The 13,774-nt window shown below is 44.9% G+C and overlaps 1 protein-coding gene across 3 annotated transcripts in view; it reads left to right on the forward strand.

Annotated features, from left to right (window-relative positions):
* Positions 1 to 13,774, forward strand: part of LOC139637152 (microtubule-associated tumor suppressor 1 homolog) — a 44,901-nt gene that overhangs the window by 27,936 nt on the left and 3,191 nt on the right. For all 3 annotated transcript variants that reach the window (XM_071505729.1, XM_071505731.1, XM_071505730.1), the window contains 7 exons: positions 5,604 to 5,722; positions 5,928 to 6,272; positions 9,065 to 9,131; positions 11,040 to 11,163; positions 11,400 to 11,490; positions 12,924 to 13,029; positions 13,226 to 13,299. In XM_071505729.1, coding sequence (XP_071361830.1) covers positions 5,604 to 5,722; positions 5,928 to 6,272; positions 9,065 to 9,131; positions 11,040 to 11,163; positions 11,400 to 11,490; positions 12,924 to 13,029; positions 13,226 to 13,299 — 926 coding nt within the window. The remainder of the gene's footprint in view (positions 1 to 5,603; positions 5,723 to 5,927; positions 6,273 to 9,064; positions 9,132 to 11,039; positions 11,164 to 11,399; positions 11,491 to 12,923; positions 13,030 to 13,225; positions 13,300 to 13,774) is intronic.

The raw sequence follows: 13,774 nt of genomic DNA on the forward strand, positions 1-13,774 counted from the left end.
GTGGGTAGGGTTAGGCGGTGACACCTCCTGCTTCGTGTTTGCTTCCTCATCTCTGTTTATCGTCTGTTTTCTGACCAGAATGAATCAATGATCATGAAATGATCATTAAACTATCTAATGCCCTGAGAAAATAAAATACACCAGTCACCTGTTCCCATGTGACCCACTCCTTCCTTAACTCTCCCTCCTCTTTCACCTCATCTGATGGGTGAGGTTACCTTTGGACCATCTTTCTCAGCCGTTTGTTTTACCTTCATCTTTAATAATGCGACGTCGAGCCTGACTCCAGATCACCCTCTCAGACCTCCTCCTCCTCCCTTGGCTCCCCCCTTTTTACTGCATGGCGTTGGCAGCCATTGTTGCCTCTGCCTCTCCTCCACTGTGGGGGCTTTCAGTATTGTCTAAGCCGGCTACCACAGCTACCATGGATATACAAGGTTACAATGGGGTCTTAACACAAGTTTGTGTGTGTGTGTGTGTGTGTGTGTGTGAAGGCTTTCTGCACGAGTGCTTCAGCAGTGGCGTGATAAATAGCCATGGCTGCGTGCACTGTGATACCCACGCCCAGAGGGGCACCGACCACATGACTCACACACAGACCAGAAATAACCACGGATGCATATGACTGAGACTGAGTCTGCAGAGCATCTACTGTACATGACTGTGATACTACTACTGTTATACTACTACTGTCTACTGCATGTGAAAGACAGAGCAGTGAGAGGATGTGAATAACTGACAGGACTCTATAAACTAACATGACATGAAGTTAGCATGATGTTAGCATGATGTTAGCATTGTGTTAGCAAAGAATGAACATTAGCTCTGTAGCATGGTGATATGTGTCTGAGACTTAAGCCACATAATCATAATTTCATAACCAGATTTCTGTTCAGTGACAACACAGAACATAAAATATTCACATGTGGGACATGAAATGAAAACGGGAACAGCTGAACTGTACTGAGGTACAGGTCTGAGATAATCCACCAGAGACCAGAAGCTGACTGCAGAGATCCAGATCCATCTGGCTTCATGTGAAGGAATCACTGTGTCCTTAATTAATCACAGATTTCTTCCTCATCTCTGATGAATCATCTTGATCCATTTAAACTGAGTCATCTCCATATGTGTTGTTTTGTTAATGATCTGACTCCTGCTGCTCTGTGTACTCTGAGCTCAGCTGTGTGTTCCTGCAGCACGTGTCTGGCTGCTCTGTGTTTTCAGCTCCGCAGACCCACTTTTCTGCTTCCACCCTGAATGTAGGTTAGAGCAGGCTTTGGTCCACAGATGTTGTTGTGCACACTCGGCAGAGACGGTCATGCGTGCTGCACAGTGGTTCAGCTGAGGCTCTAATCTGATGTGGTGCAGATGAGGGCATTAGAGGCTGGAATATCCGACATGGGGTTTTGGCAGCGGTGAGAGATGTTCTCTGTGCAGATCAGGGACAGATCGGGGATCAGGTGTGGAGCTGCCCCTGTTAACTGACGACCAGTTGCTGTTCACAGGTCTCAATCTGAAGCTGCACATGGCTGAAGAGGTTCAGTGATGGTTTGAGCTCCTCTTTAATGAGGAGCACATCAGGTCCAGCTGGTCGTCAGCTGAAGTGGTCTTCACCTCTCCTATGCTTGGTCTTACCTGTCAGATCCTCTGCTGCCCGGCCACAGCCTGCGTTTCTGTTCATCTGTTAGTTTGAAGCAAACCCTGTGTTGTGTTGCCAACAATAAAAGGCAGGTCAGGTGTGTTTCCATGACAACAACACAGACCTGTTCAGCAGAAACAGGTGAACTGATGCAGCAGCAGGTTTGTGTGGTAAAACTCTTTTGGACAGTGGACAGGAGTTTTCACTGTAAATGCTTCACACACCTGTACTTGTATACACCTGTACCTGTACACAAATGTTTCTGTACACACCAGTGATTCCTCAGTACTGATGATCTGACTATAGCTTCACTCTGTTTTCCTGTGTACTCAACATCCTCTTGTAGAACTGATTAAAAACCACAGATCAGCTGATTTGAGTCACATGATCACAGGAAGTGAAAACATCAGTGTGGCAACACTGTTGGACAGGTGGACTAATGACTCACAGGTTGTTGCTAGGTGACCATATGGTTTATATATAAACAGGTCAAATGGTGGACATAATACAGAATAGTGATGTGCTCTGTAGACTCTTTTCCATGGCAATGGTCATGTGGAAGCTGAATCTCCAGTGTTCACACGACACAAATTTGTGTTCGTAGCTGATGGTCCAGAGCTGCACTCAGTTTGTGTGTGTCTCTGTTGGTCCATGAGGGAACTGGTTTCTGGGGGGGACCTCATGGTTCCTGGGTGGACCTGATTCTGATCTCACCCTAGCCAATTTATGCACAGTAAATCTGTGGTTGTGTGGGAATACAGATTGTTAGTATGTTGTCTATGGTGTGTGTAGGGGTGAGGTGATACAGGTGTTTTTTTACAGTGTTGTGGACGGCTCTGTGTTTTTGTTTCCTCTGTCCAGCGGACTGTATACTTGATGTGTCTGTGTGTGTGGCAAGGTGTAAACACTGATATGGAGTAATCCAGGGCTAATCTGCCTCTCAGGTGGGGCAGTTTAATGTGTCTTTGCAGTGAACATAGTCTCAGCTGACTCTGTGTGATTTAAGATGGACCCACAGTACTTGTTAGTCTAATGAAGCCCTGATCAGGGTCACTGTGTGTGGCTGAACACAACAACTGTTTAGCGAGGAGACATAACTGAACACAAAGCCCCCACTTCTCCCTCCCCTGACCTATGATATTCTCCCGCTCCTCATCTCCGGTCTCTTAATGGTTTCCCTCAGTGGTTTCTCTGGTAACTAGTGTTCTTCTTGAATACACAGCAGATGATCCTACTGAGTGATCATGAGAGCGGTATGTACAAGATGGCTGACTCACAACCAAGATTTAAAACGTTTAAATATATCTTCTCATCACGAAGAACTGAAACCACTGAAGATGAAACTTCAGTCTTCCTGTCACTGAGCCTCCATTCATTCATATGATGATTCCCTGTGTTGTTACGGTGATGGAGGTTGTCTTAATTAGTAGTGATGAAGACTCTCATGAAGCAGCTGGACTTGTTCGCTCTGTGGTGAATGCTAACAGTCCTGTCTCTCTCTCTCAGTCTGGGCACAGCAGCTCTGCATGGCTGCCTGGCAGACTCCAGGTACAGAAAATCACCACGCACGCACGCACACACGCACGCACGCATGCACGCACGCACACACACACACCATCACTCATGTTAGATGACAGACATACTTGTTTCATACTCACTGAACGTCTGAGCAGAAACAAACCAACAAGTGTTGTAATGCTCTGTCTATGGGAAACAAGTCACTGGTGACAACAGGTCACTGGAGACAACAGGTAACTTGTGACAACAGGTCACTGGTGACTGCAGGTCACTGGAAACAGTGGGTCACTGGAGACAACAAGTCACTGGTGGACAATGTCATGATGTCTTGGGCTGTGTTCAGTGTTCAGTGTGGTGTTGAGGGTTTCAGTAGTTAAATCAGTATTGGCTCAGTACATGCCACATGTTCCCACTAGAGTGTGACATGGGAGGGGATTTTTCACTCACTGGAGACAGCAGGTCACTGTTGACAACAGGTTACTGTTGACAACAGGTCACTGGAGACAGCAGGTCACTGTTGACAACAGGTTACTGTTGACAACAGGTCACTGGTGACAACAGGTCACTGGAAACAGTAGGTCACTGGTGACAGCAGGTCACTGGTGACAACAGTTCACTGGAAACAGCAGGTCATTGGTGACAGCAGGTCACTGGTGACAACAGGTTACTGGAGACAACAGGTCACTGGTGACAACAGGTTACTGGAAACAGTAGGTCACTGGTGGACAATATCATGATGTCCTGGGCTGTGTTCAGTGTTTAGTGTGGTGTAGAGGGTTTCAGTAGTTAAATCAGTATTGGCTTAGTACATTTATGCCACATGTTCCCACTAGAGGGTGACATGGGAGGGGATTTTTCACTCTTGTCCCTTCTTGTATTGTGCTGCACCATACATCCTCAATCCACACACATTATGCACCGGTCAGAGCACACAGGAGAGGATAATAAAGAATAGAAAGACAACAGAAAGACTAGCATTATGTTTCAATTGAAGATAATTGTGTTCTTTCACATTAGAACTGCATATATAAAAACTGACCTATTGTTATTATGATTCCTGTCCTGCCTGCTGAAGTTGACTCCCGTCCCACGTGAATCCTGAAAGATTGTGAGCCTCTAGGTCCCACCTCCTAGTCTCTTTCACACACTGCATTAATGATCACAGCAGCTCTCTCTGAACTGGCAGCTGTAGAGTCCACAGAGTAGATCTATCACACTGATCTATTCACAGACAAAACATACACACTTGTCCTGCAGTGTCTGACTGTGAGACAGCAGCAGGTCGATCAGTGATCACAGTGTGTGTACACTCTCATCATGTCCCCTCCCCCCTTTCAAACAGCAGCCCAGTCCACCTCATCATGTTGAACCTGTTCTGTGTCTCACCTGTGATGAACCAACCAGAGCAGCATGTTCTGCTGGGGGATGCCACTAGGTGGCAGTATCTCTAAGAAAGTAATTAGGGCACTAGCTCTAACTCATAGACCTGTCTGGCCTCAGCACAGTCTGAATGAGATGCTAAATGAAAATTGAAAAAAATAACTGTCATTTTATCATTTAATTTGAACACAGTGGATGTCTGAAGGCTTTAATCTACGGTGGCACTCAGAGCTCAAAGTACTGTCACTTAAGAAAACACATGCAAATACACACAACACAAACAAAGAAAACATCTTAATCAGTTTGAAAACACATGTTCCACAAATACTCACAATACAACAAGTGTTTCCAGGGGACACAAAAAAGTGATGAAACTGGCTGGGACACACTTGCATGGATGTATTATAATATAATACATAAAATGTAATACATGTATTATTATACATGAATGATATTATAATACATGTATTGTTTGTTTTGTATGTTTTGTCTATTTGCATTTGTTTGTTGCATTGCCTTGAGCTCTCAGGGCCACTGTATTAATTTGAAGAAATATACCTTTACTGCAATGAGATGAAATGTGACCTGAACCACATGATTCATGGGGGAGAGAGAGAGAGAGAGGAGAGAGAGGGAGAGAGAAACAGAGAGGGAGAGAGGGAAAGGGAAAGGGTGAGAGAGAGTGAGAGAGAGAGAAGGAGAGAGAGAGATCTCTCTCCCTGTTTCTCTCTCTCTCTCTCTCTCTCTCTCTCTCTCTCTCTCTCTCTCTAATTGCTTTGACTCTGGTAATGTACTCCTTAATGCACCCAGGACCCATCACATACACACACACACTCACACTGGCCATCATTACCATGCAATCCCATGATGCATCAGTCTCAGTCTAGAACAGTCAGTAGGGCGTATTCTCATATACCAGAAGAGAGCGATCGTGTGTTTGTGTGTGTGTGTTCATATCCTTTGTACAGTTTGTTATGGGCTGAGTGTTGTGTGTTGGGGGGAGTGTGTGACACCATGTTGAATGTCGTACCTGCCACACTCACAGCTCATCGTTCTGTTGCAGTGGACAAAAACAAACCCCGGGAGGCTCCAGTGAGACCCCTACACACCAACAGCAGCTCTCAGGTAGCAGCACCTGCAGGAGGAACCGAGCAGAGCCAGCCGCAGCCTCCACCTGACCAGGTACGCACTCTTTTCTTCTCAGGTTTTAACATTCAGATTCAGCTCAGTCCTGAATCTGAACCATTACTTAAACCCTCACTGATGCATGACAGGAAGTCTGAGCTGGTCCAGAGTGCAGAGTTGAACCAGGCTGAGGCTGAATAACCCATCACCATTCATCTCATTTGATAAAATATTATCTGAAGGTATGTCCTGTCTTTTACAGGTATCAGATGTGGTGAATGCTAATTCACCAGTAATACCAGTTCTCCCAGTGCTTGTTGCTGAAGTCACCAACACTGGATCAGGCACCACTGGAGCCTCAGGACTTGGGTTCAAAGCAAGAACCGGATCACGATCCAGCCCCAAAACCGGAACTCTCACACAGAATACATACAGACCTGGACCCAGGGCCGTGGCAGCGGATGGGACAGTGACGGCAAAACAGAACCAGAACAAAGAGCAGGCAGAGAAGAAGAACCAGGCTGTCATCCAGCTGAGGAGGCTGCTGCTTCAGGGGAACAAAAGAGTGGAGGCTCTGGCCACAGTCATCCAGCACATGTTCACAGAGGTACACACACAGACACATACCTGTACAGTCATCCAGCACCTGTTCACAGAGGTACACACACAGACACACACCTGCACAGTCATCCAGCACCTGTTCACAGAGGTATACACACACAGACACACAACTGCACAGTCATCCAGCACCTGTTCATAGAGGTACACTCACAGACACACACCTGTACAGTCAACCAGCACCTGTTCATAGAGGTACACACACAGACACACACCTGCACAGTCAACCAGCACCTGTTCATAGAGGTACACACACACAAACACTCACCTGCACAGTCATCCAGCACCTGTTCATAGAGGTACACACACACACACACACACACACACACACACACACACACACACACACACACACACACACACACACACACACACACACACACACACACACACACACACAAAAACTCACCTGCACAGTCATCCAGCACCTGTTCATAGAGGTACACACACACACAAACACTCACCTGCGCAGTCATCCAGCACCTGTTCACAGAGGTATACACACAGACACACACCTGCACAGTCATCCAGCACCTGTTCACAGAGGTATACACACACTGACACACACCTGCTGCATTAAAAACACTGTTCAGTGCCTCAGTGTGGAGCACTAAGGATCGGACTGTGTGGACCAGGTCCAGTACTGTTGATAGTGTGTTGTTATTTAGCCTGAAGAAGAAGAATTGTGACGCCTGTCTTCAGGAGGGGACAGTGTGTATATTACACCCCAGTCTGACAGTAGTTGGTCATGTGACAGTAGTTGTTATTTAGGGTGCTGTGTGTGAGAGTCTGAAACAGCAGGAAGAGGCTGGTCCACACCCAGTGTTGGTTCAGTTAGGAACCAATCACCAGGATGAACAATCACCAGGATCACCAGTGTCAGTCGCAGACATGATTTTATGCACAGTAAAATTTAAATGAGTGAATGGTCCCTGGTAACCATGGGGACCTTATTGATCTTTGATCAGACTATTAATCAGACAAATTAATTAGAGTCAGAGATTAAAATAAAGAGGCGCCATCACATCTAATGTCTAACCCAACCCTTACCTAACCCCTCCTTAAACCTCGGTCTACACTGAACTCTCAAACCAGCACAACCACACACACACACAAACACACACACATACCAAACAGCTGTTATTTGCCTGTATTTCTCTCTCTGAGGGAAAGTAGTCATTATCTGTAGAATAACTTATTATCAGCAGAGGTGTGTGTGTGAGTGTGTACAGGTCAGCTGACAGAGGACAGGAGGAGCCTGGCTGACTGGTTATTGCTTAGATGAGCAGCCAGGTGGAGGAATGATAGTGTGTTTTTCAGTGGTATCTACTCTATCAGCTTCTCATACAGAGCGGCTCTCCCCTGAGGGTGGCCTTTGGGTGGGGGTGGGGCTGTAGTTTTGGTGGGTGGGGTGCTGTGATTTCTCTACATTGGCAGCAGGAGTGTGGAGCACAACAGTGTAATGATACAGATGTTAAAAGCTCAGGTTTTTATGGTTGGTTTGTTTTTTGCTGATTTCCACCTCTGACCAGAAAAGCTGAAACTCAGAAATCCTCTTTCAGTGTGTGGGCAGGGTTTTCTATAAATATAAATACAACATAAATATGTTGTTGTTCAGTTCTGTGAGATGTTGGATTGAGCACATCAACTTTCTCTAAGTCTAAAGTTCAGTCAACAGCTGGAGAAGGTGAAGAAATGCAGCTGCTCCAGTTCAAAGAGTAAATGACTGATAAAGACGAGGAGGAGGAGGAGAAATAACTCACATTCCTCCATCATATAGAGGAGGGTGGAACAGAGGAGGGAGGAGACAGAGGAGGGAGGAGACAGATGAGGGAGGAGTGAGCAGTCAGTAATACAGTGAGAGAGAGAGAGAGAGAGAGAGTTCCACTCAGGAGGAATACATAGAGAGAGAGAGTGTGTGTGTGTGTGTGTGTGTGTGTGTGTGCGTGTGTTGTCCGCTTTGGAAAGAAGGAGGAAAGAGAGAGAGGGGTAGAGAGGACTGAAGAAACAAGAGAGGAACAAAGTTTTTGAAGTGTGTGTGTGTGTGTGTGTGTGTGTGTGTATGTGTGTGTATGTGTGTGTGAGCGTGAGTGTGAGTGTGTGAGAGAGTTCTGTGAGTCATGGGCTCCACAGCCAGCAAAGCACATGTAAAGACCAGGAAGCCCCCCCATCACCACAAGAAGAAACGCAAGGTGTGTGTTCACTGTTGTCCCCCTCCTTCTCTCTGTTCTCCCCCTCCTGTCTCTGTTCTCCTTCTCCTCCTCTCTCCGTTCTTCTCCTCCTCTCTCTGTTCTTCTGCTCCTCCTCTTCTCTCTCAGACCTTATGACTCTGTGTCTTTAAAGAAGCAGGAGACGCTCGGTTTGCTCCTGTTGTATCACTGTGTGTGTGTGTGTGTGTGTGTGCTGGTTGTAGACAGCTAGTCCCTGGTCCTGCCTGACATCCTGTCTCAGGTTTTAGGTTCATCCTTAGGACTATGGTGGGTGGTCTGGAGACAGGACCAGGTCACCCTGGTCTAAACCCTGCCTTTAGTTGCCGGATATCCGATCTGCAGACCGGGACCACAGGCCGGTCTATGGTCCTCTGGTCCTCGTATAGAGGACTGAAACTGATGAGCACTGTGAGGACAGGGAGGAGGTGAAGATACTGCTGTGACATCAGTGAGAGACCCAGACTCAGACCCAGACTCAGACCCAGACTCAGACTCAGACCCAGACCCAGACTTAGTCTCTGCTTGTCCTGAGGATTAAACTGAGTCTCCTCTCCTCTCCTCTCCTCTGCAGCGTGAGGAGGTCTTGAAGCAGAAGAAAGAGTTGTCCCAGCAGCTGACAAACCTCCGAGATGAGCTGGGTAAGAGACACACACACTCCCATGACACCAGCTGCTCTCCCTCTCTCCCTCCCTCTCTCGGCTATTTGCATATGACACACTTATCAAGGACAAGTTAACAGCCATTCAAAGTATGGTGTTATTTGTGTGAACAGCTGCTGTTCATGTTCAGGAAAGACCCAGAGCAGAAGCTCTGCACAGGTCCTGACCTGTCCACACGTCTGTCCACACGTCTGTCATCTGTCCACATGTCTGTCACCTGTGCAGCACACCTGTGTCTTTATGTTTATGTGGACACGAGGACTCATAGATTATACATTAACTCAACTCATGATTCAGGTGAATGTAGTTGTGTCCAAGTTCAGCGGCCACATCCTTCAGAGGACCTGGTCTATGAAAGTTTGGCCCTTTGTAACCATCGTAGACCATGAAGGCTGAACTGAAATAAGTAGTTTTAATACTGAGTGATACTGGTAACTAGTATAATACTGACTTATACGGGTGACTAGTTTTAATATTGACTAATACTGGTGACAAGTTTACCACTGACTGATACTGGTGACTAATTTACCACTGACTTATACTGGTGACTATTTTTAATACTGAGTGAGACTGGTAACTAGTTTCATATTGACTTATACATGAAACTGGTTTAAATACTGACTAATACTGGTGACTAGTTTTAATACTGGGTGATACTGGTAACTAATTTAACACTGTGTGATACTGGTAACTAGCTTTAATACTGACTAATACTTGTAACTAGTTTAATATTGTTCGATTATACAAACACACACACACACACACCAGTAACCCTAATGAACCATAGTACAAACAGACTCACTGGATAGACACACTGTGTTCACATCTGTGTGCATAGCAACAAGAAGGCATGCATTTACACACACACACACACACACACACACATACACACACACCTGTTTATGATAAAGAAATAAAGAACCAGCTTGTGTTGAAGCTGCTCTCAGCTGTCGTTGTCGTTGTGTGTCCATCACCATGGTGACGGACAAAGGGACCTGCACCACAGAGCTCCATTCAGAGGGAAACAGCCCTAGCTACAGCTGTTACCACGTGGTTGTGATCGTTACAGGGTGGGTTTTGGTCCAATGTAGCCTTCGAGTGATGGCGTGTGTGTCCCTGTGGATAACTGGTTCTGCTGCTCCTTTACTCCGACAAACATCACTGTTGTCAAAATGTGTGACAGCAGTGACAGAAAGACATCAGGTGCTCTACTTGTTACCAAACTCCAGATGTGTCAGACTAGAAACAGATTGAAATCAAAATGGCGTGTGATGATTGGTGGAGAGAGGGACACGTGCATGTGCTTCTGAGAGTGTGAATCAGTCATGAGAGAAATTAGTCCTAATGCATAGTTCAGAGCTGACTTACAGATGTCTACCCTAAGAGTAATTAAACTGGAATGTGGTTGTCAGGGAATGCTGAGGAACACACATAGATGCGCGCGCACACACACACACAGACATCTGTGATTTATTACCTGTTGAGACGCTGAGTGTTCAGACATGTCCTGTCTCAGTACAGTCTGACATAATGAGATGAGATGATAGTACTGTGTGTGTTCTGGACATGACTCCGATAGTAAAACAGTAAATGGTCAAAGTAGTAATGGTGCTGCTCTCCTACTTTCCTTCCCCTCTACCCCGGTGTCTCTTTTCATTGAAACATGCATCAGTGTTTCCCTCATTAATTACCTTCTTATTAATAAAATGAAATTTGATCCAAAGATTAAGATTATTGGACATCATGCTTTTCTTTTGTTCCCATTTGGTTCTTGTTGTAAAAAGTTTAATTCACCTTTTCAGTTATGCTTTTTTTGACTGAACTGATTAAATGAAGGTTCACGCACAGTTCTCAGTGGACATGTTCTCCTCCTCCGGTCTCTTTCAGTCACGTCATCGCAGCACTGTGAACGCCTGCAGCAGGAGAAGGAGGAGGTGCATGTCAGCTTGGAGGAGGCTTTGAAGAGGCTGGAGGAGCAGCACAAGGAGGAGCTGGTGCAGCTGGAGGACAGGTGTGCATTCCCCTCTGCTGATGTCATCACAAGCTTGGCACTCAGCCTCACATAGATGGGATTTTAAAACTATAACCACACATGCCACTGATTGTTGTTTTAGATGTAATGTGTGTTTCTGTGTGTGTGTGTTTGTATGTGTGTGTGTGTGTGTGCATGTGTATGTGTATGTGTTAATGTGTCTGGTGTGTGTGTGTGTGTGTGTGTGTGTGTGTGTGTATTTGTGTGTGTGTCAGACTGAGGAGTTTTTACCAAACTGAGTGGGACAAGGTCCACCAGACGTACCAGGAGGAGGCTGACAAGTACCGCATGTTGATGGAACAGCAGGTCAGAGCACACATGCAGACGCACACACACACACACAAACACTGAACTTGTTTTTCACCTTCATTTAGAGACAGGATGTTTCTGATTTTCAGAATAATGGTCAAATGGAAGAAGGCTGTCCTAGAGACTTGTTCTATGTGTGAAGAAAAGTGTAATGTGTATAATCACATAATGTGTTTCTGAGGTGTACAGGGCAAAGTACAATAACTTCAGTTGGTCTGAATTTAGAAGTAAAAGAAATTCTGATCCTCCAGGTCTTTATGTCCTTAAGACACACGTGACGTTTGACCACCTGGTTAAGCTCACTTGGCTTCATAGATAAGTACAGCTGGGTGTTATCTGTGTAACAATGAAAATTTATCTGGTGCTTCCTGATAATATTGGCTTAAGGAAGCAAATATACATGGTGAAAAGTATCAGTCCTAGCACAGAAACTTTGTGGAACTCCATGACCGACTGTTGTGTTCATAGAAGAGTCATTATTAACATGAACAAACTGGAATTTATCTGATAAGTCTGACTTAAACCACCCTAATATGGTTCCTTTATGCCAATGACATGTTCTAGTCTCTGTAATAGGATCTTGTGATTGATGGTGTCAAATGCAGCACTAAGATCTTGTAGGACAAGTACAGAGACATGTCCATAATCTGAGGCCATGAGGAGATCATTGATGACCTTAACTAGAGCTGTTTCTGTCCTATGATGGATCTAAAACCTGAGCGAAAATATTCAAACAAACCATTTCTGTGCTAATCATCACAAAACTGGTTTGTAACAACCTTTTCCAGGATTTTAGAAATAAAGGGGAGGTTGGATATAGGTCTGTAATTGGCTAAAACATCTGGATCAAGAGTAGGCTTTTTAAGTGGAGGTTTAATTTATATATATATATATATATATATATATATGAGCTGAGCCCAGTTGGTCAGTTGGTGTTCATATTGTGGCGAAACATTGAGTTTAGAGACCACCCCACCCTCCTCAGACTGAGCTCTGATTGGTCCACAGGGCCATGCTTTGACCCACAAAGCTCTGGTTTAGTACTTCCTTGTTCTTTGAACTTGTGTGGGATATCACGCACACACACACCACACACATATTATGGTGTGTATGGTGTTATGCAACTGCTCATAAAAAGTGTCAGGCAGAGATTTATGGGTGTTGCCATGGTTACATTTCTGATGCAGCTGAACTTCTTGCAGCATGAATATGAATCTTTGTGGTCAGCTGTGATGTGAACATGTGAGCAGAAATGAGCCTTCACACATACAGCTCAGAGCTGACACTGTGTTACTGCAGCAACAGTCACACAACAACAGCAGGAGCTGAGGAATCAGCATTAACAGTGCTGGATCACACCTCGGTTTGTGGGTCTGTCTTTGTGTTACTGGACTGCAGTAAAGTCACTGATGTGTGTCTGCATCCTTCAGGTGGAGGAGCTGAGGAGCCGACAGGAAGCAGAGAGGAAGAACCAGGAAGTGATTCACAGCCAGAAAATGGAGTCTCTCAGACAGCAGTATGAGACGTCAATACAAGGTGTGTGCAGCACAAACACACAACGTTTACAGCTTAGTGTTTTAAACCTGCCACCAGCTTCACTACACTGACTGCTGTCTCTCATATACTACTGTAAATGAATATTTTGAAAATTGGTCTTGAGTTTATATGATTTTACTTAATGACTTGATGCTTATGTGTGTTTGTGTGTGTTTGTGTTTGTGTTTTGTTTCAGAGCTGAAGAGGGTCCAGCAGACAGACCTGCAGAACCTGGAGAAAACACTGATAGAGACTGAAACTTCTCTCTCGGTGAGTCGTTCATCTGTTTGACTTAATGTTGAAACTCTATGGATCTGATTTATTTTCACTTCCATAGTTTGAGCTTGAATACATGGGAGCGAGATATCATTCTCTGGTGAAGGGGGATATAATAATAAAAACACAGAGACATATATTGACAACATGACCCATATTTAATAGGACAAAAACACATATTAAAACTAAAATTAACACATTTATGTGTCTATAATTGTCAAGTTTGGCAACTGGTATGAACTATACACAGTGTGTGTCAGTGTGTGTCAGTGTTTCTTAGATGTTAATTTTTGGCTTCAGGGAAAAGTTCCTCAGGAGGATTTATCACAGAAAAATGATAATTTAGCAGGGAAGCTGCCAAACCTCCTGTAATTTAACATCAGTTAAATAAAGTTGATCCACACAAAAATAAAACTATAATAGATGAAGAAAGAAACAGTTGGTGACCTCTGAACCTAAACCTGAATAA

The sequence above is a fragment of the Trachinotus anak genome, unplaced genomic scaffold, assembly GCF_046630095.1.
Source record: "Trachinotus anak isolate AG129_WGS33_773 ecotype Australia unplaced genomic scaffold, CSIRO_AGI_Tana_v1 ptg000019l, whole genome shotgun sequence".
Classification (NCBI taxonomy): domain Eukaryota; kingdom Metazoa; phylum Chordata; class Actinopteri; order Carangiformes; family Carangidae; genus Trachinotus; species Trachinotus anak.